Source organism: Monodon monoceros, unplaced genomic scaffold (assembly GCF_005190385.1).
Source record: "Monodon monoceros isolate NGI ecotype Baffin Bay Population unplaced genomic scaffold, NGI_Narwhal_1 Super_Scaffold_22, whole genome shotgun sequence".
Taxonomy (NCBI): Eukaryota; Metazoa; Chordata; class Mammalia; order Artiodactyla; family Monodontidae; genus Monodon; species Monodon monoceros.
The window spans coordinates 86,331,426-86,358,437 of NW_021703779.1; the positions used below are offsets into that span (position 1 = coordinate 86,331,426).

At 40.0% G+C, this 27,012-nt stretch overlaps 2 protein-coding genes and 1 long non-coding RNA gene across 3 annotated transcripts in view; 1 reads left to right on the top strand and 2 right to left on the bottom strand.

Annotated features, from left to right (window-relative positions):
* The window catches only part of NXF3 (nuclear RNA export factor 3), a 1,139,741-nt gene that overhangs the window by 477,496 nt on the left and 635,233 nt on the right, over window positions 1-27,012 (bottom strand). The window lies entirely within an intron of this gene.
* Window positions 1-27,012, top strand: part of LOC114905733 — a 336,532-nt gene that overhangs the window by 86,601 nt on the left and 222,919 nt on the right. The gene's annotated exons all lie outside the window — the stretch shown is intronic.
* TMSB15A (thymosin beta 15a) lies at window positions 6,214-9,230 on the bottom strand. Its single transcript, XM_029240130.1, has 3 exons — window positions 9,169-9,230; window positions 7,612-7,728; window positions 6,214-6,648 (listed from the first exon to the last, which is right to left on the bottom strand). Exons 2-3 carry the CDS (start codon window positions 7,709-7,711, stop codon window positions 6,611-6,613), a joined length of 138 nt encoding a protein of 45 aa, XP_029095963.1. The 5' UTR covers window positions 7,712-7,728; window positions 9,169-9,230; the 3' UTR covers window positions 6,214-6,610.

Genomic DNA, 27,012 nt, shown 5'->3' on the forward strand with positions numbered 1-27,012 from the left:
AAATTTTACATACATAAAGCATAGGTTTCTCTAGATCAGAAATCAGTTTCTCTTTTACAAAACAGGATTTCTACTTGGTTTCTAAGAAAAATTGTCCAGAATGACACAGATTTTTTTCTCACAAAAATTGCATTGTTTAAAAGATTCTCCTCAGTGATGCTTGAAATTCTATTAATACTAAATTTATTTAAGTTAAACTGTCTTTTTAAAAATAGAGTATATTTTATAGAGCACTTTTAGGTTCACAGCAAAATTGAGCAGAAGTTACAAAAATTTCTCATATGCCCCCAGACCCTATTCATGCATAGCCTCCCCCATCATCAACATCCCCCACCAGAGTGATACATTTGTTACAATTGATGAGATACATCATTATCACCCAGAGTCCATAGTTTACATTAGGATTCACTCTCGGTGTTGTACATTCTATGGTTTTGCACAAATGTATAACAACATGTACCCACCAATATAATATCATACAAAGTAGTTACACCCTAAAAATCCTCTGTGCTCCACCTATTCATCCCTCTCTTCCTCCTAACCCCTGGCAGCCATTGATCTTTTATTGTCTCCATAGTTTTACCTTTTCCAGAGTGTTATATAGTTGGAATTATCCAGTAAGTAGTCTTTTCAGATTGACTTTTTTCACTTAGTAATATGGATATAAGTTCCCTCCACTTCTTTTCATGGCTTGATAGCTCATTACTTTTTAGCTCTGAATAATATTCCATTGTCCAGATATACCACAGTTTATTTATTCTTTCACCTACTGAAGGACATCATGGTTGCTTCCAAGTTTTGTCAGTTATGAATAAATCTGCTATAAACATCTGTGTGCAGGGTTTTGTGTGGATATTAGTTTTCAGCTCCTTTGGGTAAATACCAAGGTGTGTGATTACTGGATCATATGGTATGTGTATGTTTAGTTTTGAAAGAAACCTCCAAACTGTGTTCCAAAGTGGCTGTGTTATTTTGCATTCCCACTAGCAATGATTGAGGGTTCCTGTTGCTCCATAACCTCGTCTTCATTTGACGTTGTCATTGTTCTGAATTTGCCATTCTGATAGATGTGTAGTGGTATCTCATTTTTTAGTTTACATGTCCCTCTTGACATATGAAGTGGAAGTTTTCATATGCTTATTTGCCATTTGTATATCTTCTTTGGCAAGGTGTCTGTTAAGGTCTTTTGTCCATTTAAAAATCAGGTTGTTTGTGTTTTGATTGTTGAGTTTTAAGAGTTCTTTGTATATTTTAGATAACAGTCTTTTATCTGATATCTATTGCAAATATTTTCTCCCAGTCTGTGGCTTGTCGTTTCATTCTCTAGACAGTGTCTTTCACAAAGTGGAAGTTTTTAACTTTGATGAAGTCCAGTTTGTCAGTTCTTTCTTTCATGGACTGTGCCTACGGTTTTGCAACTAAAAAGTCATTGCCAAACCCAAGGTCATCTAGATTTTGTCCTATGTTATCTCACAGGAGTTTTATAGTTTTGCATATTACATTTAGGTCTGTGATCCATTTTGACTTAGTTTTTATGAACTCTGTAGGTCGGTATCTGTATTCATTTTTTTTTTGGATGTAGCCTTTGCACCTTTGTCAAAGATCAGTTGACAATATTCATGTAGGTCTATTTCTGAGATCTCTGTTCTATTCCATTGGCCCATTATTTTGTCAATACCACACTGCTTAGATTATTGTAGCTTTATAGTATGTCTTGAAGTTGGGTGTCAGTCTTCCAACTTTGTTCTTCTCCTTCAATATTGTGTTAACTATTCTAGGCCTTTAGCCTCTCCATATAAATATTAGAATCATTTTGTCAATATCTGCAAACTAAGATGCTGGTATTTTGATTTGGATTTCATTGAATCTATACATCAATTTGGGAAGAACTGATATCCTGACAATGCTGAGTCTTCCTATCCATGAATATGGAATATCTCTTTATTAACTTAGTTTTTCTTTGATCTCATTCATCAGAGTTTTGTAGTTTTACTCATATACATATTGCACATAATTTGCTATGTTTATACCTAATTATTATATTTGGGGTACTAATATAGATGTGGTTTTTTGTTGTTTTTTTGTTTGTTTGTTTTGATTTTTTGTTTGTTTGTTTTTGCAGTACATGGGCCTCTCACCATTGTGGCCTCTCCCGTTGTGGAGCACAGGCTCCGGATGGGCAGGCTCTGCGGCCATGGATCATGGGCCTAGCCGCTCCGCGGCATGTGGGATCCTCCCGGACCGGGGCACGAACCCGCTTCCCCTGCATCAGCAGGCGGACTCTCAAGAACTGCACCACCAGGGAAGCCCTAGATGTGTTTTCTTCCACTTCAAATTTGACTTGTTCATTGTTATATATAGGAAAGCAGTTGACTCATATGTATTTATATCCAGCAATATTGCTATTATCACTTGTTTAGGAGTTTGTTGATTCTTTCAGATTTTGTACATATATTATCATGTCATCTGTGAACAAAAGACAGTTTTATGTCTTCTTCCCAATCTGTGTACCTTCTATTTTTTTTCTTGTCTTGTGCATTCACTAAAACTTTCAGTACAGTGATGAGAGTGTGCAGCTTTGTCTTGTTCCTTATCTTATAAGAAAAACTTTCAGCTTTTCACTGTTGAGTATGATGTTAGCAGTGGGCTTGTCAAATATGGCCTTTATTATGTTGAGGTACATTTCTTCTATACCTAATTTGTTGAGTTTTTATCTTGAAAAGATTTGAATTTTTCAAATTCTTTTTCTTCATTTATTGAGATGCTAATGTGATTTTTATCCTTCATTTTGTTAATGTGGTGTGTCACATATTGATTTGTGTGTTGACCCATACTTGACTCCCTGTGCAAGCAGGGCTGCAAGATGGGCTCCATTGCTGGCTGGGTTCTCGGGCCAGGCTTCCTGGTCAAGTGAGACTAGAGGCTATACTCAGCAGTTGTGTAGGGCTGTGAACTTGCTTCCCTGCCCATACAAGGGACTCCACAGCCTAATGGTTCATTGGCTGAGGACCCAAATCTGGCAGAACTGTCAACCAAGCTCCCTGGATAGATGTGGCCACCAGCTCAGCTCTGCAAATGGAAAGAGTCACTGGCTAGGATGCCTGCTTCAGCACCACTGTAAGCAGGAATGCAGTCTGCCTAGGTCTGAGTGCTGGTTGTTGAAACCCCTTCTCCCCTTCTCCATCTCTATCTGTCCCCCAACTGTCAAGCCCTGCAGATTTTCCCAGTGATGTCTGTGAAGTGAGACCCAAGTGAGCTTCCTGGGAAATGTCCTGCAACACTGAGAAGCTGGATGTCCACTTTTGCTCTTTTTCCCAGTGGAGAAACTGTAAGCCCAGGAGGTCCCTCTTGGTGTGCTTTACCAGCCTGAGGGAAGGGCAATATGATCAGAGTGTAGTCCTCCTTGGTCTCTGTGGTCCAAGTGAGGCTTCAGCCTCATCCCTGTGTTCTGGAATTTTCACAATGGTATCTTGTCTATGGATAATTGCTAGTGGGTCTTGTGAGGGGGAAGGAAGTCAGGAATTATGTATGTTGCCATCTTGATGACACCATTCCTCCAATTTTGCAAATAATAAATTGATTCAGGCCCTAAATCTCAGTGCTTATAGTGGACTTACTGGGAAAAAATTATCCCTCTTGGATAGGCAAGTAAATCTAGTAACTGGAAGAGTATCCCCATATTATACATTTAAGAAAAGCAGGGTAAAACTACTCCAGGTGGGCAATCATTTTTCTCATCGTATATTTGTATGGGTATTCACTTAGCAGCTACAGGTCTTTCTTCTCCTGCCACATACCTCTCATCTACTCCCGCTCAGTTCAGCACTTACACTGCCCAGGGTGGAATCAGTATATTAATGAAAAGAATGGTTACTAGATGCAACTGAACAATTGGAGTTACTGTCCAACCCCAGCTCATCTGACGATGTTCATGCTTTCCTTTAGGCCCTTTGAAATGGACCTAATCTGGTGATTAATGCACAAATGCAGAGTTTGCTGAATTTATCATGGAATAAAGAATCTTTCTCAAATTTGCACGTGGCAATACTGGAAGGAGAGTAAATGTGTTGTGTGAAAGGATCAGGATCCAAAGAGGTCTGATAATGAGCAAATTTGAGCACATCAGCAACCAGGGTGGTTCCTCATGCATGTAACTTGGGTCCAAAGGATCTGAGAAGTGTCATAAGGAGAATACTTGGAGGTATGGGAGCAGGCACACAACAGCTGTCTTCAAATACTGGAGCAGGGATTACCTATGTTGTGTGAGTCTCCAGCATACAGTCCTAGGTCTATTTGATCGAAGCTACAGGGAGGCAGGTTTAGGTACAGTATAAGCAGCAGGTCACCACAAGGGACTGAACAACTCTATTGGACAATTATTTCAAGCAAGAGGTTAGGTCTTGGTGGCCAACATGTCTGGCCAAGTCTCAAATCCTCTGACAACACCAAGAGCTATGATTGTGTCACCTCATACCTACTGTTTTGCTTGTGGAAGTTTATGCTCTAGCAAAGAAAACAGCTTCCACTTCCCGTGGAGGGTAAGCCATTAGAAAAGGGTGGTTAGATAATACTTGATGTTTCAAATAGGTCCAAACAGCATAATCCCTTTCTTGTAGGAAAAGATACGTATAGCTGTACCTCATTTTATTGTGCTTCATTTTATTGCGCTTTGCAGATACTGCTTTTAGTTTTTATTTTTGTTTTTGTTTTTTTACAAATTGAAGGTTTGCGGCAACCCTATGTTGAGCCAGTCTATCAGCTCCATTTTTTTCCAACAGCATTTGCTCACTTCGTGTCTCTGTGTCACATTTTGGTAATTTGCTCACTTCATATCCCTGTGTCACATTTTGGTAATTCTTGCAATATTTCAAACCCTCCACCAGCAAAAAGATTATGACTCACTGAAGGCTCAGATGATGATTAGCATTTTTTTAGCAATAAAGTGCTTTTTACTTAAGGTATGTACGTTGTTTTTTTTTAGACATAATTCTATTGCATGCTTAATAGACTACAGTACAGTTGTCCCTTGAAAATGCACAAATTAGGGGAGCTGACCCTGGAACTGTCAAAAACCCATGTATAACTTTTGACTCGCCCAAAACTTAACTACTAATAGCCTACTCTTCACTGGAAGCCTTGTTGATAACAGTCGATTAAGACATATTTTCTATGTTATATGTATATCTACATATATTTTATGCATTCATGATATATCTAACTTTTTCTTAATATTTTGATATTTCTAGACTACATGGTTTGTCTGTGAGTTTCTTCAAATTATGGCAAATCTCAAAACATTTTTCCACATACTTATTGAAAAAAATCTGTGTATAAATGGACTCACAGTTCAAACCCATGTTGTTCAGGGGTCAACTGTATAGTGTAAACGTAACTTTTATATGCACTGGGAAACCAAAAACTTTGTGTGACCCACTTTATTGCAGTATTTGCTTTATTGGAGTCGTCTGGAACCACAATATCCCTATCCCTGAGGTATGCCTATATATTAATAGACCAGAGTATGGATGGTTATACACCCAAATGCTAATGCTTGTAACTGGTGGGATTATAAATGACTGGTTTTTATAAATTGAAAGTGATAAAATATTGCATATGGGCAGGGATTGGGACACTCCCATTTATATGTCCTTGTGCTTACCATGAACACCAAAAATGATTGGTTCATAAGACAGTGGATTCTGTTCAGGACAAGAACCAGACCAGAGGTTCACTGCTGCAAGTCATTAGCAGATATTAGATATCTGAGTTTATGCTCGATAGAAGATATGATGTGCTTAGCAAAGTGGGTGTTATCAAGTGTTTCTTGCCCCCTTCCCTATCCAACCCCAGCCTTGGGGGTCTCCTCTCATCAAGTTGAAAAACACTTTCAGAAAACAAGAGAACTCAGTTTAAATCCCAATCCTTATTCACCTTAAAAGATCAATTCAGACCCCATGTTTTCATTTCCTCATCTCCAAGATAAGGATACTAGTCCACATTACCTCCTCTCCCAAGGTTCTCAAAATTCTATGATTCCAACTATGGAAAAAAGCAAGTCAGAACCCACTGGACCTGGACAGAGAAGAGCCTTTTCCACATGGCTATTCTGCTAAAGTGGCCTTCCTTCAACCATTTTGTTTGGCTGAAGAGTACCCTTTTGTACTTTCAGTCCTTAGAAGACCGCCAAGAATGGACCACCACAGGAGTCTCAACATAATTATATTTATTATTTTATCACTACATTAGAAGTGAAATAAACTGTGAGAAGCTGCAAATGCATACCACTTCATGAAGATTATGGAACAATGGAGACATCCAGTGTAGAAAGTTAAAAGTTGCTTATCCTTTAGGGATGCAAAGACTAGACACACAAATATCATCAATGGTGTGATTATTGACAGCATCAGCCGGCTGGAATTTATGCACCAATGGAAAGTTTAAGAATGAAAGTAAGGGAACTTTGGCTACTCCTGACCTCTTAGCCAGGGATTATGGATGAGAAGACATAGAAAATGGCTAAAATCTCTACAAACACATAGGTTTACAAAAAACATGCCTAAAACCAAGACACTCAGGCAATGTTGAAATTTGTTCTTGGGAGATCCCCATTTTACGATGTTTGAACACACTCTTTCTCCCGCTGGATAGCTGGAAAAAAGACAAACACAAACAATCATTAAAGGATATTTTCCTAAGATTAAGTTCAGTTTCTTCCAAGAGAGTTCTTTGCCACTCTTTGCCAAGTCATTGAAGGCTACCACACCCACTTTAAATTTAGAATGCCAAGGCACTAACTGCAAATCCTCAGTTGTGTGTGTGTGTGTGTGTGTGTGTGTGTGTGTTAACCACCTGAATATTAGAATCTGCATCAACTGTGTCTTTTTTTCCATTTCAGAGTTAGATTTATGCTGTTGCCATTTTTTCCATCGAATATTCTGAGACTGAGGAGCAAGTGAAGTATTTTCCTCAGACTTATCTATCACTATATAATTAGGAAGTTACACCCTTTCAGACAATTTTGACTAACTTAGAAACTCTCAGATAATAGCAACATGACAAAAAGTGCCCCTTAGTTTTGTGAATATGCTTGGAGTTTCTCCATCAGGCTGTAATTCCCAAAGGCAAAACTGATCCCTTCAGTCTGGGAGGCCCAAGTACACCCAAGATCTAAACTTGTTCTCTGCCTTATCTTGTTGTCAGGTACAGAAAACCAAAACTGCAGGGTTTGTATAGTTCTTTAGCAATAAGATCATGGACCTAAATTGCTAGATGCAGAAAATTCCAAATAACCATAAAATTGAAAAAATTAAGATTTTTCTAGTGCTAAGTATAATATTCCAAAATTGGTTGTAATGTGATTTTTAGTGATTTTCCAAGAAGAAAATAGTTTTTTATTCCCCCATTACTTCTTGGGTTTATCATGTAAGAACCACTTATATAACCCAAGTAATTAAACAACTATTTGATATTTTTAACCATTGCATTAAATTCAGTGGCTACGTAATTATTGCTTACTTTGTGGCAAAATTTACTAGAATAGTTTATTTACTGAACCTATGAATGTTCACCATTGCTTTTCTTCACTAGAAACTCCCCTGCCCCATGACTTACTTTCCTTCGAGGGCAGAGTACTTTTTCCTTCAGTGTTAGTTTTCTTCAGTTTTGACCTGTCAAACTTCTCCACTTCAGACAAGTCTGGCTTACCACTCATCTTGACTAAAAGAAAGACTGAAAAAAAATGTTTTAACTTAACTGGAAAAACTATTATCATACTAATTGATCACAACCCAAAATTCTCACATTTAATATCAATATGTATTTTATCTTCTGATTTTCAACAAGAAAACAGCACATATCTTGGGAAAGCTATGGTTTTATCAAAATGCTTTGAATTCCACATCATTACCCCACTTCTGATAGGCAGTAAAAGCCACTGAATCAGGATGCACTAGAAACCAAGATGCTCTAAAACCCAGAGTCAATATGTCTGACTTAAAAATCACAAGGAAGGTCAAATGGAGGTGATAGAAACACAAGAGCAGATAGAGATAGAAGAAAAAATAAGGACTGGGCTTAACCAGGAATGAATTTATAACAGGAGATAGCACTATTTGAGCACCTTCACTTTGTATTCAATTACTTTGGCAGGGGGGATTTTTCTTGGGGGTTAGGGAGTAGCACACAATAAACGGTAGCATAAGTTGTACTAGTTTCTTTCCATTTCATCTGCCTTTTCAAAGACAGTAGATTAAGGAGCTGCAATAAGGGAAGGAGGGGATTTAATCCCGTCATAACTAATGACACGTCTCATGATGTCTCCTTATGGCACTAGTTTGTAAACGCTGTAAGACGGCACAGCTAATTATGATCAGACTCAGGACTTCAGCAGAATGGGATAAACCAGACACAGTTGATTTTTATTTCACCATATTTTCTCCTCAAGGGGAGAGGGAAGGAGATGAGGCTAGGAGATGCCCTGTGATCTTTCCGGCTTTGTCCAGAAGAGACAATAGGAGACCCCTGAGCCCGCGAAGCAGAGCTCTCCTGCCCATGCCTGGCCCCACCCTGGCGGGGTAAGACACGTCTAGTGCCCAGACCAGAATGGAGAGGCCCTCAAGCAGCCAGACGTCCCGAATATGCCTCCCTTCCGTTGTGTTCACCCTAAGACCCTCCTTTGACGAGCGATCGGCTGCTAATCTCCAGAGGTGGGGAAACAGGGACTTAAAATAATAACAGGGCTGGGCACATAAGCCACTTTGTTGGCAGCAATTTGCTTAATATTTTAAAATAACTATCATCATTGTCAGGAGCCCAGTCCAACCTAACAGCCACGGGAGGGGAGAGAGCAAAGGGCCAGCCCCAGAAGGCCCATTCCAAGCCCCACACTCCTCATTCCCTCAGCCTCGGACTTGCAGCCACAGCGGACTGGCCGCTCTGGGGGCTCCACCCTCGGACCTTTCCGGGACAACCCCAGGGAGGATTTCGCATTGCGCGCAGAAGGCAGCGCTGCGAAGACGAAGGCGCGGACTCGCCAGCAGGCTCAGATACAAATCGCCCGTCCCAACCCCCGCCCCTCCAATTCCAGCAGGCCCCATACGCCAGCCCCGTGGCTGCCGCGCCCTCCTGTCCCCACAGTCCTCTGGTTCTGGCGGGGCCGCACGTCCTCACCCGAAGGCTTGAAGACCAGGGAAAGGCAGACCGCTGCACTGCGACCACTTCTCACCCAGGACAAGGTTAACCTTCTCGTGTGGAACCCAGCAGTTATAAGCTGCGTGACAGGCTCCGCCCCCAGACCCCGCTCCAGTCCTCTCGGATTGCCCAAGGGATACTAGATCCACCTCGTCGCCCCTCCCACCTCTTTAGACGTGCTGACCTGAGTCCACTGTCTCCCCTCTACTCAGGACCTCACCCTTGCAACTGGGTGTTGATAGCGTCATACCAGATCTGCCTATCCAGACCCCATCCAAGCCCACTGATTCCCCCAGGGACTGGTGGCTGGTCTACTTCCCCTGCTTCTCCCACTACTTTCGTCCTGAGGGTCCACTTGCCTTCTTCCCAAGTATGCTCACTCCTCCACGATAATAGGGGCCTCTACAATAAGCAGACACATTTTACCCAGTTAGCTTTGAACGTCTGAAACTCGGAGATCCAAGCTGAAGGAGCCGTAATCAGGTACTCCTGGCTTTTTATAGCCATCGGAGCCTACGTAAGCTGTGACAACCAAACAGTGATTTGGAAGTGATGCTCAGTGTTCTCTGTTCTAATCCTCTGCCAGGTCATGGAGGAGGGATGTTCATGGAGAGGGTGGCCGGTTCTGGGTCATTCAACCCCACAGCTGGGCATTTCTGTGACATTGGTGCGCTCCTATGTAAAAGTCCTATTTTCAAATTTTCAGCCACTGACCATGGTAGCAGTCAGTTTAGGGTAATCAGAGAAACTACTGAGGCTATTCATCCTTTTTTTTTTTTAACTTTTATTGGAGTAGAGTTGCTTTAGAATATTGTGTTAGTTTCTACTGTACAGCAAAGTGAATCAGCTATTTGTATAGCTATACGTATACATATATCCCTTCTTTTTTGGATTTCCTTCCCATTTAGGTCACAACAGAGCATTGAGTAGAGTTCTCTGTGCTATACAATAGTTTCACATTAGTTACCTATTTTATATGTAGCATCAATAGTGTATATATGTCGGGCTTCCCTGGTGGCACAGTGGTTAAGAATCCACCTGCCAATGCAGGGGCCATGGGTTCCAGCCCTGGTCTGGGAAGATTCCACATGCCACGGTTCAGCTAAGCCCATGCACCGCAACTACTGAGACTGCGCTCTAGAGCCCTCAAGCCACAACTACTGAAGCCCGTGCGCCTAGAGCCAGTGCTCCACAACAAGAGAGGTCACTGCAATGAGAGGCTGTGCACCGCAATGAAGAGAAGGCCCCACTCGCCACAACTAGAGGAAAGCCCATGTGCAGCAACGAAGACCCAACACAGCCAAAAATAAATAAATACTTAAATAAATTTATTTTAAAAATAGTGTATATATGTCAATCCCAATCTCCCAATTCAACCCACCACCCCTTTCCTCCTTGGTATCCATACGTTTGTTCTCTATGTCTGTGTCTCTATTTCTGCTTTCTAAATAAGATCATCTATACCAATTTTTTCACACTCCACATATACGCATTAATATACGATATTTGTTTTTCTCTTTCTGACTTACTTCACTCTGTACAACAGTCTCTAGGTCCATCCACGTCTCTACAAATGACCCAAGTTCACTCCTTTTTATGGCTGAGTAATATTCCATTGTATATATGTATCACATCTTCTTTATCCATTCCTCTGTTGATGGACATTTAGGTTGCTTCCATGTCCTGGCTATTGTAAATAGTGCTGCAATGAACATTGGGGTGCACGTACCTTTTTGAATTATGGTTTTCTCTGGGTATATGCCTAGTGGTGGGATTGCTGGGTCGTATGGTAGTTCTATTTTTAGATTTTTAAGGAAACGCCATACTGTTCTCCATAGTGGCTGTATCAATTTACATTCCCACCAACAGTGCATGAGGGTTCCCTTTTCTTCATGCCCTCTCCAGCATTTACTGTTTGTAGATTTTTTGATGATGGCCATTCTGACTGGTGTGAGGTGATACCTCATTGTAGTTTTCATTTGCATTTCTCTAATAATTAGTGATGTTGAGCATCTTATCATGTGTTTGTTGGCCAATGGTATGTCTTCTTTTGAGAAATGTCTATTTAGGTCTTCTGCCCATTTTTTGATTGGTTGTTTCTTTTTTTGATATTGAGCAGCTTGAGTTATTTGTATATTTGGAGATTAATCCTTTGTCAGTTGCTTCGTTTGCAAATATTTTCTCCCAAAATGAGGATTGTCTTTTCATCTTGTTTATGGTTTCCTTTCCTGTGCAAAAGCTTTTAAGTTTAATTAGGTCCCATTTGTTTATTTTTGTTTTTATTCTCATTGCTCCAGGAGGTGGGTCAAAAAAGATCTTGCTGTAATTTATGTCAAAGTGTGTTCTGCCTATGTTTTCCTCTAAGAGTTTCATAGTGTCTGGCCTTACATTTAGGTCTTTATTCCATTTTGAGTTATTTTTGTGTATGGTGTTAGATAGTGTTCTAATCTCATTCATTTACATGTAGCTGTCCAGTTTTCCCAGCACCGCTTATTGAAGTGACTATCTTCTCCATTGTATATCCTTGCCTCCTTTGGGATAGATTGGTTGACCATATGTGCATGGGTTTATCTCTGGGCTTTCTATCCTGTTCCATTGATGTATATTTCTGTTTTTGTGCCAGTACCATACTGTCTTGATTACTGTAGCTTTATAGTATAGTCTGAAGTCAGGGAAACTGATTCCTCCAGCTCCATTTTTCATTCTCAAGATTGCTTTGGCTCTTCGGGATCTTTTGTGTCTCCATACAAATTTTAAGATTTTTTATTCTAGTCCTGTAAAAAATGCCTTTGGTAGTTTGATAGGGATTGCATTGAATCTGTAGATTGCTTTGGGTATTATAGTCATTTTCACAATATTGATTCTTCCAATCCAAGACCATGGTATATCTTTCCATCTGTTTGTGTCATCTTTGATTTCTTTCATTAGTATCTTGTAGTTTTCTTCAAAAAGGTATTTTGCCTCCTTAGGTAGGTTTATTCCTAGATATTTTATTCTTTTTGTTGCAATTTTAAATGGGATTGTTTCCTTAATTTCTCTTTCTGATTTTTGTTGTTAGTGTATAGGAATGCAAGAGATATCTGTGTATTAATTTTGTATCCTGTGATATAACTAAATTCATTGATTAGCACTAATAGTTTCCTGGTGGCATCTTTAGGATTTTAGATGTATAGTATCATGTCATCTGCAAACAGTGACTGTTTTACTTCTTCTTTGCCAATTTGGATTACTTTTGTTTCTTTTCTTCTCTGATTGCTGTGGCTAGGACTTCCAGAACTATGTTGAATAATAGCAGTGAGCATGGGCACCCTTGTCTTATTCCTGATTTTAGAGGAAATGCTTTCAGTTTTTCACCATTGAGAATAACGTTTGCTGTGGGTTTGCTATATATGACCTTTATTATGTTGGTGTAGGTTCCCTCTGTGCCCACTTTCTGGAGAGTTTTTATCATAAATGCATGTTGAATTTTGTTGAAAACTTTTTCTGCATTTATATAGATGATCATATGGTTTTTATTCTTCATTTGTTAATGTGGTATATCACATTGATTGATTTGCATATATTGAAGAATCCTTGTATCCCTGGGATAAATCCCACTTGATCATGGTGTATGATCCTTTTAATGTTTTGTTGGATTCTGTTTGCTAGTATTTTGTTGAGGATTTTTGCATCTGTGTTCATCAGTGATATTGGCCTGTTTTCTTTTTTTGTGATATCTTTGTCTGGTTTTGTATCAGAGTGATGGTGGCCTCATAGAATGAGTTTGGGAGTCTTCCTCCCTCTGCAAATTTTTGGAAAAGTTTGAGAAGAATAGGTGTTAGCTCTTTTCTAAATGTTTGACAGAATTCACCTGTGAAGCCATCTGGTCTTGGAATTTTGTTTGTTGGAAGATGTTTAATCACAGTTTCAATTTCAGTACTTGTGATTGGTCTGTTCATATTTTCTATTTCTTCCTGGTTCATTCTTGTGAGATTGTACCTTTCTAAGAATTTGTCCATTTCTTCCAAGTTGTCCATTTTATTGGCATATAGTTGCTTGTAGTACTCTCTTACGATCCTTTGTATTCCTGTGTTGTCTCTTGTAACTTCTCCTTTTTCATTTCTAATTTTATTTATTTGAGTACGGTCCCTTTTTTTCTTGATGAGTCTGACTAAAGGTTCATCAATTTTGTTTATCTTCTCAAAGAACCAGCTTTTAGTTTTACTGATCTTTGTTATTGTTTTATTTGTTTCTATTTCATTTATTTCTGCTCTGATCTTTATGATTTCTTTGCTTATACTAACTTTAGGTTTTGTTTGTTCTTCTTTCTCTAGTTGCTTTAGGTATAATGTTAGGTTGTTTATTTGAGATTTTTTCTAGTTTCTTGAGGTAGGATTATATTAGTATAAACTTCCCTCTTAGAACTGCTTTTGCTGCATTCCATAGGTTTTGGGTCTTGTGTTTTCATTGTCATTTGTTTCTAGGTAATTTTTGATTTCCTCTTTGATTTCTTCAGTGATCTCTTGGTTATTTAGCAGCATATTGTTTGGCCGCCATGTGTTTGTGTTTTTACAGTTTTTCTTCCTGTAATTGATTTCTAATCTCGTAGAACTGTGGTCAGAAAAGATGCTTAATATGATTTCAGTTTTCTTAAATTTACTGAGGCTTGATTTGTGACCCAAGATGTGATCTGTCCTGGAGAATGTTCCATGTGCACTTGAGAAGAAAGCGTATTCTGCTGCTTTTGGCTGAAATGTCCTGTAAATGTCAATTAAGTCTATCTGGTCTAATGTTTCATTTAAGGCTTGTATTTCCTTATTAAATTTCTGTCTGGATGATCTATCCCTAGTTGTAAGTGGAGTGTTAACATCCCCCCAATTACTGTGTTACTGTCAATTTCCCCTTTTATGGCTGTTAGCATTTGGCTTGTGCATTGAGGTTCTCCTATGTTGGGTGCATATATATTTACAATTGTTATATCTTCTTCTTGGATTGATGCCTTGATCCTTATGTAGTGTCCTTCCTTGTCTCTTGTGACAGTCATTATTCTAAAGTCTATTTTGTCTAATATGAGTATTGGTACTTCAGCTTCCTTTTGATTTCCATTTGTATAGAATATGTTTTTCCATCCCCTCACTTTCAGTCTGTATGTGTGCCTAGGTCTGAAGTCGGTCTCTTGTAGAAAACGTATATATATATGCCTTGTTTTTGTATCCATTTAGCCATTCTGTGTCTTTTGGTTGGAGCATTTAATCCATTTACATTTAAGGTAATTATCGATATGTATGTTCCTATTTCCATTTTCTTAATTGTTTTAGGTTTGTTTTTGTAGGTCTTTTTCTTCTCTTGTGCTTCCTGCCTAGAGATGTTCTTTTAGCATTTGTTGCAAAGCTGGTCTGGTGGTGCTGAATTCTCTTTGTTTTTTCGTGTCTGTAAAGCTTTTGATTTCTCTGTCAAATCTGAATGAGATCCTTGATGGGTAGAGTAATCTTGGTTGTAGTTTTTTTCTCTTTCATCGCTTTAAATATATCCTGCTACTCCCTTCTGCCTTGCAGAGTCTCTGCTGAAAGATCAGCTGATAACCTTATGGGGATTTCCTTGTATGCTCTTTGTTGTTTTTCCCTTGCTTCTTTTAACGTGTTTCTTTGTATTTAATTTTTGTTAGTTTGATTAGTATGTGTCTTGGTGTGTTTCTCCTTGGGTTTGTCCTGTATGGGACTTTCTGTGCTTCCTGGACTTTATTGACTATTCCTTTACCATATTAGGGAAGTTTTTTATTATAATTTCTTCAGATATTTTCTCAGACCCTTTCTCTTTCTCTTCTTCTTCTGGGACCCCTATAATTCTAATGTTGGTGCATTAATGTTGTCCCAGAGGTCTCTGAGACTGTGCTAATTTCTTTCCATTTTTTTTCTTTAATCTGCTCTGCCACCGTTATTTCCACCATTCTATCTTCCAGCTCACTTATCTGTTCTTCTGTCTCAGTTATTCTGCTATTTATTCCTTCTAGTGTATTCTTAATTTCAGTTATTGTGTTGTTCATCACTGTTCTTTCTTTAGTTCTTCTAGGTCCTTGTTAAACGTTTCTTGTATTCTCTCCATTCTATTTCCAAAATTTTGGATCATCTTTACTATCATTACTCTGAATTCTTTTTCAGGTAGATTGCCTATCTCCTCTTCATTTATTTGTTCTTGCAGGTTTTTACCTTGCTACTTTCTGCAGCATATTTCTATGTCTTCTCATTTTGTCTGATTTACTGTGTTGTGGTCTCCTCTCTGCAGGCTGCAGGGTCATAGTTCCTCTTACTTCTGGTGTGTGCCCCCAGTGGGCAAGGCTGGTCCAGTGGCTTGTGTAGGCTTTCTGGTGGGAGGGACTGGTGCCTGCATTCTGATGGGTGGTGCTGGATCTTGTCCTTCTGATGGGAAGGACCATGGCAGGTGGTGTGTTTTGGGGTGTCTGTGGGCTTAGTATGACTTTAGGCCACCTGTCTGCTAATGGCTGTGTTTGGGTTCCTGTCTTGCTTGTTGATTGGTGTGGGGCATTCAGCACTGGAGCCTGCAGGTTGTTGGGTGGAGCCAGGTGTTAGAGTTGAGATGGAAACCTCCGGGAGAGCTCTAACCATTTAATATTCCCTGGAGCCTGGAATTCTCTGGCGTTCCAGCCTCCTGGACTTGGTGCTCCTACCCCAGAGTCTCAGGCCCACCCCCTGACCTGGGAACCAAGACCCTGCAAGCCACATGGCTCAGCAAAAAAAAAGGGGAAGAAAAGAAATGTTGGGAAGAAAACAAATGAAAACAAACAGACAAACAAAACCCAAGACAAATAGCAAAGACAAAAACAAGCAAACAGCAACAACAACAATCAAAAGCAAACAAACAAATAAATGAACAGAAAAACAAAACCCCAGACAAATGGTAAAAGCAAAACCAACCAAACAAAACAAACACACACACACACAAAGAAACAAAAAAAATAGAGAAAACAAAAAACAAGAGACCAACCAGACAAACAAAAGGACCCCCAAACAAAATCAAACAATTAAAAACAAAACTAACAAAAAATAAAAAACAAAACAAAAGCAGAATCCAAACTGAAGGAAAAAGCAAAGCAAACAAAACAAACACACAAAAATGATAAAAATGATAAGAACAAATAGAACAAAAGAAAAAAATGATTAAAAAAAACAGAGCGAAGAAAAGCAAAAGAAAATAAAGGAAAAAAACAGGACAACAAAAAAGTAATGTAGAAATAGAAATATGAAAAATAAAAAATTTTTAAAAACAAAAAAAACAGCAGAACAAAACATAAAAAAATAGTAATAATTATATTTTCCTGGGGTCTCAGCTGTCAGTGTCCTTGCCCCCACCCATGAGTCACAGCCAACCTCCACCTCCCCAGAAGGCCCTCCAGAGCTCTAGGTAGATCTCTGGTTCTTCTGTGGGCACTGTGGGGGCAGCTCAGACTCTGACCTGGCCCAACTCCTGCATGTACTAGTCCCCAAAGTCCAGAGCTGCTAGAGCTCAACTGGTTTCCTTTGTGGGAACACTCGTTGCCCATCCAGATATTCCATAGATGCAGGGTTTACCAAGCTGATCACAGGGATTTAATCTGTGGCTTGTGCAACTGTACAGGCAGCTCTTTTTCCTCTTTCTTAGTTACCCCACCCCTTGGGCTCATCTGTGGATTTAGCCCCACCTCTGTGTATGGGGCACCCAAAGGAGTCTGCTCCTGAGGCTGCCCTGGAGCACTTGGGTCTGCCCTGGTGAAGTCAGGGCGTGGAGGTGGCATGACTCTCTGGGTCACGGGGACCCCTGTGGCAACATGTGTGTGGGAAAGCTGATGGCCACAGACACAAGAGATCTGGCCCTAGTGGCAGCCTTTCCTAGTGCCTGGTGGCTAACACAAGAAGGTCAACCTTGGTGGGGGCTTTTCTTAGTACCTGGCAGGGCAGAGATCCCGCACGTGGACAGAAAGACTGCAATGACAGCTCCACCCCCTGCATGTCACTCAACAGTGGCGCCTTGTTTCTATGGCAGTCTGGGTTTCCTCCACAAGCATTCCCAGTTGTGGATTTCCTCCCTCTCGTCCCCTCAGGCTGTCTCCTTGCAGCCAACAGCAGTCCTCTCCCTGGGTTTTCTCTCCAATCCCAAGGTTCCAGCTCTCAGCCCCCATGTGCAGTGGTGGAGACACATCCCAATTTGGGGTGCACAGGGCTATGGCACAGACCATCTGTGTAGGTGTCACTCTGTCCAGTCTGCCACAGACTGGCCGTTTCACCCCCCTCTGACAGCCTCAGATGCTCCCCTTCTGTCCCAACTGATTTCCCCGTTGGTGAGGGGGCTTCCCCAGATGCGGGAACCTCTCCTCTGCTTCAGCACCCACCCGGGGTGCAGATCCTGTCCCACTTCCTCTCCTCTTCTTTCTCCCTTCTTTCTTTTGTCCTACCCAGTTATGCATGGATCTTTCTTGTCCTTTCCAGTGTCCAAGGTCTTCTGCTAGTGTTCAGCTGGTGTTCTGTGAGAACTTTTCCACCTGTAGATGTATTCTTGGTGCATTTGTGGACAGAGATGAATTCCATGTCCTCCTGCTCCTCCACCATCTTGGTAGCTCCCTCCGAGGGTATTCATCTTGATTATCTCCAATCCTGATCACTTTGCTTGACCCACAGTAGATGCTTAGATTAATACCTCTCTGTAGATTGAAGTAATAAATCCAGGATAGAGCAGAATTTTTGGACAGCAGCACCACTCAGTGTCTATGTCAGGACACAAAAAGGAGAATCCAGTAGTTACTTGAAAGAACTAAATATTCAAGGTCATTTTCTGGATATTCACCCAGAACCGTAGAGCATGAAGGTAAAATGGAGATAGGGCTATATCTTTAGCTTGCACTCCATATTTTCCATAAGGTTCATGTATGGTGGTAGAGATCTATATAGACTAGCAATCGCTCTCTTCGCAAGCATTTCTCAGGCCTTCTCCAGCTCTCTCCATTTTCTTTTCTATGCTCCTGTAGCACGATGTGCTAACTTGAGAGTTTTGTATGTTTGTTGGAGGAACTGTTAATACAGAAAGCACACTCATTCAACAAATAACATTCATTGAGTACCTACAATGTCCCAGGCATTAAATATAACAAACACCGGTGTTTCCACCACTCAGATTTGGATGCTGTTATAACATTACAGAAAAATTAAGGTTTCCTTGACCTTCACCCCATTTCCATTCTCCTCCCACTTCCCTAGGGGTACTCCTACCCTGAATGTGATATATAGTTTCTAGCCCATTTTTCTTTCGCTACAGATTTATGTGATCTATTTCCAGGAGCAACATGGAACATCCTGTGGACCAGTGCTCCAGGTGTAAGACTGAATTTCCACATCTCTTGGGGTTGACAGGAAGCCTCAGCCACTCACCTCCCCACCCTAGCCAAAACTTCAAAGTCTATCTTGAATCTATCTGCCTCAAATCCATCAGACCTCATCTCATCATAATGTCTACCCCATTTGTGAGAGTCACCACAAGATCCTCCAAATCCCCACAATACCCTTTACCTGCCACATTCTAACTTCCACAAGGCTGTCACCACATTCTCTCTTCAGTTCACTTCTCACACCCCTTCCCTACTCCTAAAACGCAATGCAACCTTAATAATTCCTCCATATCCTCACCCTCTTCTCTTAATGTGCCCTTCATTGTCTTTCCCTAACAGAAACCAGGCTCTTCCCAGAGGACTCTGTGTCCCTGGAAGCCCACTCAAGAGAAGTAGATGATTTTTCTCTCCCATCACCATTGTACCACAGAGCCTGAAGCTCTGGTAAATGTCTTCCTTGCTTCTCACTGCTGCCTTTAGAGCATTCCTCTCCCACATCCCTGAAAACCTCCAGCTTTTGACAGCTTATGTCACCAACTAGCCTTCATTGTCATCATCTACCAAACTCCTTTTGAGTTTTCTTCTGCCAGGAATGGGGGAGGGGGAGAAGGAACACAATCTAAGAAATGATACATGTGCTCTTCTAAGCATTGCTGTCTCATTTCTTGGAAGAAACGGGTAAGTGTGAGCAGATTTGCTTGGCACCATCCTCTGCTGTTCACAAGGATATGGAATGTGCAAGGGAAACGTGGGGCTGATATAAGTATGGCCTGGGCCAGGCTGCATCACCCAATCTTACTGTTGTGCTATGTTCTCACATCCTGCCACTTTCCCCTTGCAATGTTAATGAAAAAAGCTTTTGATCATGAAGGTATTGTTATAAACAAATGTGATGACAGTTACTCTTAGGAGCCATGGATTGAAGTCAGGGGGGTCAGCTCCGGACTAAACCACCCTCCTCCAACTTGCACAATGTATTGTTACTCAGGGATATATTCATTACTGTTTAAGTGTTCAATGTTAAAGGTTGTGTTTAATTTCTAAAGATTAAAAAAAACAAACAAAAGAATTGATGCTAAACTTTCACCCCTGAGCATGTTCAGTGAAACTGGTCATGCAAGCATTAACAGTGCCATGCTCTTCAAGCCTGTTTTTTTTTTTTCTTATACAAATGTTGCCCTATTTGTATTCCTCAGTGTACAGTATTTTTTTTATTCCATTGAGGGTAGGGTAGTATACCTGCCATTTAACAAAATGAAGAAAAAAATTGAAAAAAAAGCAGGAAATAAACTAGTGCACAAGAGTCGGGCTAGTTAAGCCCAACACCACACTGAAGTGGACTCAGTGGTTTTTGGAGTGAAGAAAATGTACTCCCTGCATATTCTCTCATGCTCCCATATAAGTCCAGCAATGAAGGTACTCCAGTTCCACTTGCCTTGTCATGGGGACTCAGGAGTTGACCAAGGAAAACTATTTGGCCCCATGAAGAATGGCACTGTCAGTGTCTATCCTGAATGGAGCCTAGTCAGGAAGCAGTCTGAAAGTATACAGTTGTGGTCACCTCATGAAGATGTGTGGCAGGTGGCTCTCAGGAAAAATGCTAAGTCTGGATCATCCACGTGGCAGCTTTGCATGGGGAGATGGTGGCTCTGAACTGGAACTGAGCTGCCTTCCATGCACTTGTGGCCAGTACATGTGGTGTGAATGGTACGTTTAAAGGGAAGGAAATGTTTTCTGCTTTCCTTCTTCCTTGGGATGCTCAAGCTGAACAGTAGGTAACCACTGCTTTAAAGGAACAAGCTCCACTTGGCTGGATGGATCAGAGTTCATTTCATCCCTAGCCTTGTGTGCCTTTTGGTCTGGAAAGGTGGCTTTTCTCATAATATCCACAGCTAGGACATTCTTTGTAATTATGAATTGTTTTACACTAACTAAAAGAGAATGTCTTTGATCACTAGAGTTTGTCAGTGTTAGATTGTTTCCCCTGTGACATTCTTAAACTTTTTCACTTCAAAATATTAAAGCAACTCATGTTAGAGATCTTTTCAACATGAAAGGGTTTATAGTTGAGACATTACATATATTTTATTGTTTATAAAAAACAATAAAAGTTTTATTGTTATACAAAAGTCCTGAGCATTAATTTTAATATTCACACAAGATTTTTTCCATTATACGTTAACACCTACAATTTCACTAATTGTTGAGTTTATTTTCTATTGAGACCCTGAAGCCTAGGGGGCTATGAGTTTTTACTTATTTTCACTCTTATTTCCCTGAAGCAAGAGACTTTGTATGGCCTTCAGTGCAAAGACTTCAGAACAATTCTTTGTGTTACACATGGCTGCCTCTTGTCTATATAACTTCTGAGTGTAAATCATTGAACTCGTTAATGAAGTATGGTAAAGAATAAATCATAGGGTTTCCCTGGTGGCGCAGTGGTTGGGAGTCCACCTGCTGATGCAGGGGACATGGGTTCGTGCCCCGGTCTGGGAAGATCCCACATGCCGCGGAGCGGCTGGGCCCATGAGCCATGGCCGCTGAGCCTGCGCGTCCGGAGCCTGTGCTCCACAACGGGAGAGGCCGCAACAGTGAGAGGCCCGCGTACCACCAAAAAAAAAAAAAAAAAAAAAGAATAAATCATAATGGGTAAAAAAAAAAAGGTGACTCAAGGAGGCAGGCAGAAACTCTCTGGTAGATGGAAGTCTATGGGACCTGGAGTCAGAGGACTCTTAAGGGGGAGTATGATTTCCAAACAGAGTGGTGGATTCGATTCATTGTAAGCCATTTCCTTTGAAGTTGGCTTCCTATAACTAATGAAGGTTTAGGGAACTGAACATCTACTTATCTTCATTGCTGTCAGTGCTCCTGGTTCTTCTCTGCTCCTGTGGACAAGTGACGGATGTGTGAGCACTTTCCTTCTTACCAACATTTGTGTCATTTCAGTGTATAAAGGGGCTATGTATCAAACCCTGGAAGCAAATGGTCCTAAAGCTGGACAAGCTCACACCCCTGGAGTGTCCAATCAGTTATCTCTGAGCCCTGTCTGCTCACCTAGGAGCTCCTACTCTTTACTCAGTCATGTTGGACTCCCCAACCCCTCCCTCCCACTCAGCCCCCATAAGTCCTACCCAATGTGCCAGGCCTAGCTCCTCACTGACAACTCCAGTGAGGCTTCCTTTCTCTTTATATATTAATGTAGTTTTACAGAGTTCACCATAACTAGACCTAGACTTTGTTCAATGATTACCTTGATGTTTCACAGCTGGTAGGCCACAGGAGTGTTAAGAATGACTGCACAGATGCTTATTCATTCTGGTAATGATGAAGAACTCTCTGAGAGAGAGATTCTGTAGTGCAGTGGTCAAGAGTCCTGACTCTACAATCATGCCTACTGAGTTCAAATCCAAGATGTAGCCCTTACTAAGTCAACAATCCTATTGATGATGAGGATGAAAATGGTGGAAATGAAATCCTGTCCCCTTGATCAAGAGGCATGGGTGTGTGTTATATCCTGTAAGATCACTGTCTTCTTAGATCTGTTATATTCAGGCTATATAAATTCAAATTGTAATTATGATAGGTCACATTCTTTTGAGTGTTTACAAGAGCCTACTATTGTTCAAAACTTTAGATGGATTGTGTCTCATTCAATCCTCACAAAAACAATACTGTAGAGGAGGTACACTTGTTTTCCCCATTTACACAAGTGTAAACTGAGGCACACAGAGGTTGGGTAATTTGCCCAAAGCACTGAGCAGCATTCCTCTCTTCTCAGCTGAAGAAGTTTTAAAATAAAGTGATGCCAGATAGTTTATTTTTTGAAGTCTCAAAGGGCAGTGTACTTTTTTGTTATTGTTGTTTGCTTTATTATTTTTTTCTTCCAAATTTTACACAAAAAGAAATCGAGTTTCTGAGTTAAAGTAAATGACTCAAAGACACCCAACTAGTGATTGGCAGTACTGGAATTCAAACCCAGGCAGTCTGTTAACAATTTTTTGACCAGAGACGTATCAATACGTTTTTAGAGAGTGATACAATTAACATCACCAGGCAAAGTTGTTAGACCTTAAAATTGATCAAGGGTTCATTATACAACTTATGATTGTTGTTATCATTCACGTTTTGTTCCGTTAGGTTTTTGTTCCAACGCTGTGTATATTATAAACGCAAGTTTATTACCATAAAATTTTCAAAAGTGACGCATCGTAAAATTCTGAGTGAATAAGAATTTTTCAGTGAATTTTATGCAGATACTTTCTCTGATTGTCCAAGCAACATATATACTAATGTCTCAGAAGATGATAGGCCTTCAGAATATACTTCTAATTCAGACAATGTGAATATTAGATCAACAAAAAGACAAAAAAACCTTAGTGATTGATTCTGACGTGGAAAGTAAAAGTGAAACTCACGGTGTGGAGAATGCTCCTTTGCTTCTACAGAAGAGTGGACTCAAGACAAGATTTCACGTAAATTAGAAGACTTTCCAGGTGTGTCAGGTGTAACTATTGAATGTAATAACCTGCAAAGTGTTAGTGAAATAACAGAATTAATTTTTGGTAACAACTTTTTTGAGCTGGGCACTTCTCAAATAAACTTGTATCACCAACAGAATAAAAATCATATAAGAAGTATGATAAGGCTTTAAAATGGACTGATGTAACCAACAGTGACATGAAGAAGTTTCTTGGATTAATAATTTTGATGGGACGAATAAGAAAGTCACAGTGGAACGAATATTGGTCGACTGATCCCTTACTAGAAACACCTGTCTTTCCAAAGATTATGATGAGAAGATTTGAACAAAAAATGACATTTCTTCACTTTAACGATAACTCAGAAACTCCACTTCCTGCAGACAGAATTTCAAAAGTTAAACCTCTTTTGGATTATTTTCTACCAAAATTTCAATCGATCTATATACCCAAACAAGAGCTATCACTTGAGGAGGCAATGATAAAGTGGAGAGGACAGCTCAGATTCAAAACCTATAATCCCAGAAAACTTACAAAATATGGAATTTCGTTCAGGATGGTTAGCGAAAATGAAACTGGATATATATGCAACCTTGAGATTTACACAGGTGAAGGAAAGAAACTGCAAGAAACAATACTATCAGCCCTACAACCTTATCTTGGTTCATGGCACCATATTTACCAAGACAATTATTACAACAGTGTGTCCACATCTGAAAAGTTGTTGAAAAATAAAACCAGTTTGTGGGACTCTAAGAGAGAATAATGGCCTACCAAACCAATTAAAGGAGAAATCTAAAAATCTACAGAGAGGGAAAACAACATTCTCATGGAAGGGAGAAGTGATTCTACTTACATGGAAAGACAAGAGGCTAGTCCGCATGGTGGAAACTATTCATGACGCTTCCATAGCATCCACAGGAAAGGAAGACAGGAGGACTGGCCATCAGATAACTAAGTCCACTTGTATATTAGAGTATAATAAATGTATGAAAGGAGTTGATTGATCTGATCAATAACTGGCACACATCAATATCCTCCAGAAAACAGGAAAATGGTATAAGAAAGTGGGTTTCTATTTGAGTAATTGTGGTTTATTCAATGCGTTTAAATTTTATTGTAGCCATAATGCACAGAATAAAATGACTTACAAGCAATTTTTTTTTTTTTTTTTTTTTTTTTTTGCGGTACGCGGGCCTCTCACTGTTGTGGCCTCTCCCGTTGCGGAGCACAGGCTCTGGACGTGCAGGCTCAGCGGCCATGGCTCACAGGCCCAGCTGCTCTTCGGCACGTGGGATCTTCCCGGACCGGGGCACAAACCCGTGTCCCCTGCATCGGCAGGCGGACTCTCAACCACTGCGCCACCAGGGAAGCCCTACAAGCAATTTTTGTTAGCAGTAGCTAGAGAATGGATAATTGACCATTCTGGTGAATGTAGTGGTAGTCTTGCACCTGGTCCTTCTTGTGGTGTTTCTAAAAGAGCCTCCTGCAAAGATCCACCTTGTTGACTATCAGGTAAAATAAAAAAAAAAATATTCTAGAGGAAATAATACCCACAGGGCTAAAAAAATGCCTCCAGAAAGTGTAGAGTCTTTTCTTCCAGGGGAAAGTGCAATGAAACACAGTATATTTGTAATAGATGTTCTTTCCCCTGCACAGAGGTGACTGCTATACTGCCTATCACACTCTAACAAAATATTAGAATGCTTTAGTAAGACATGTACAAAGTTTCAAATAAATACATTAAGTGCAAAAATAGTTGTTGATATTTACTCAAACATGGGTGTTTCAATATTCACTTACCTAACAAACTGCCAGCCACAGCTGTTAGTTTCTGCAAAAATCCCCCAGGGTCAATAATATGTTAAGAAGAAGAAAATGTCGTTTTTTGAACTGTATCAGCCCCGGAGGGCTAGAGTTAAGTAAAGCCTCTCATGCCTTGCATCAGTGCACATTTTAATTTTAAAAAGAAATCATAATCTCAATGTACTATTTATAAGACAATTGGGCTGTTAAAAATGCCTTGGGCTACTGATATGCCATTCTGCAAAAGGAAACTCAATAGGAACAGAAACAGATCAGAGACTGCCTGCGGGAGGTGGCGAGAAGGGTTTACTTCCTAGAGAAAAAAGGGAATTTTGCTAGGGGATGAGTAATGGAAATGTTCTGTGTCTTGATTGTGGTGGTGGTTACATTAAGGCATGTATTTGTCAAAACCCAGGAAAATGTACACTAAAAAGGATGAATGCTACTGTATGTAAATTATAGCTCAATAAAACTGACACTAAAAAAACCTTCTGCTTACAATGAAACACTCTTCCCTCCTAAGACTCAGAGATTTGCCTATGGAAATTTCTTTACACAGTCTTTTGTGGGATTAAGCTTATAAATTGGAAATATAGAACATTTAACACAATTTACACTGGGCAAATTCTTTGTCAATATCACATAAAATTATATTATTCTGATATTCCAATGTATTTCTGCTGCCCAGAATTTTTTAAATGGTATTTTGAGACTTTATTTGTAAAGACAGAAGTGTTACTGGATTTAAAAACAGAGAACAAAGGCACCTCCTTCATTTTCTAACTTTTGGTTGTCTTGGCTTTCAGCGTGGCAATTCTGGATTTGATCAGCCTGAGACATCGTCTCCATTTTTCTTTATCTCTTCTTTTTTTAATTAAAAAAACATAACTTTTGCAAAGATAAATCGTATTTTAAAAATCAGTTTATGAAAGAGTATATATAGTTTGATATAAATTCTGTTTGGCAAATTTCTATGTATATTAGAAAACTGTAGATGAATATACTCTATTCCATAAACTGTTGACCTCAAATCTATATTTCATTTAGTGATTCTCTCTCTCTCTCACCCTCTCACTCTTTCCTCATCAGTGTCTGCTAAACATATCTACAATGTAGAAAAGACCCCTCAGAGAAGCAGTAAGTTCAAACCCCCAGGACCTCACCACTCGAAAGCCTTCCCAAACATTTTCCTAACCCCTTGCCTGCCATCTCCTCTTCAGGCAACTATAGGCACAGCTTCCCAGATAATGTTCTCTGAATCCATATATATTTACACAAAAATCTGTACACAAATGTTTATAACAGCTTTATTCACAATGGGCAAAAAACTGGGAAACAACCCAGATACCATTCAACAGGTGAATCGGTACATTCATACCATAGAATACTACTCAGAAATAAAAAGGAACGCATTATTGATATAAGCAACAAATTAAATGGATCTCTGGGGAATTATGTTGAGTGAAAAATGACAATACCAAAAGATTCTATAGTGTATGATTTCAGCCTTATAGCTTTCTCAAAATGAAAAATTATAGACATGAAGGATGGATTAATGGTTGCATGTGGTTAGTGATAGGGGTGGCAGGAGGGCAGTAGGTATAGTTATAAAGGGGCAATGTGAGGGATCTTTGTGATGCTGGAACTGTTAAGTATCTCAACTGTTGTGTAGATACATGACCTTATGTACGTGATAAAATTGCATTACACTAAATGCACACACACACACACAAACACAAAGGAATACAAGTAAAACTGGGGAAATCTGAATAAAGTAGTGGATATTATCAATGATTTTATCAATTATATCCTGGTTGTAAAATTGCAATATAGTTTTGTGTTTTTTAACATCTTTATTGGAGTAAAATGGCTTTAAAATGGTGTGTTAGTTTCCACTTTATAACAAAGTGAAACAGTTATACATATACATATATCCTCATATCTCTTCCCTCTTGCATCTCCCTCCCTCCCACCCTCCCTATTCCACCCATCTAGGTGGTCAAAAAGCACCGAGCTGATCTCCCTGTGCTATGCGGCTGCTTCCCACTAGCTATCTATTTTACATTTGGTAGTGTAGATATGTCCATGCCACTCTCTCACTTTGTCCCAGATTACACTTACCCCTCCCCGTATCCTCAAGTCCATTCTCTAGTAGGTCTGCGTCTTTATTCCCGTCTTGCCCATAGG

Bases quoted from the DNA above. Each gene is read 5' to 3' on its own strand.
- TMSB15A (XM_029240130.1), bottom strand. From the start codon at position 7,711: ATGAGTGGTAAGCCAGACTTGTCTGAAGTGGAGAAGTTTGACAGGTCA. The intron at 6,649-7,611 runs GTAAGTCATGGG...TCTTTTTTCCAG, and splicing joins TACTCTGCCCTCGAAGGAAA to CTATCCAGCGGGAGAAAGAG.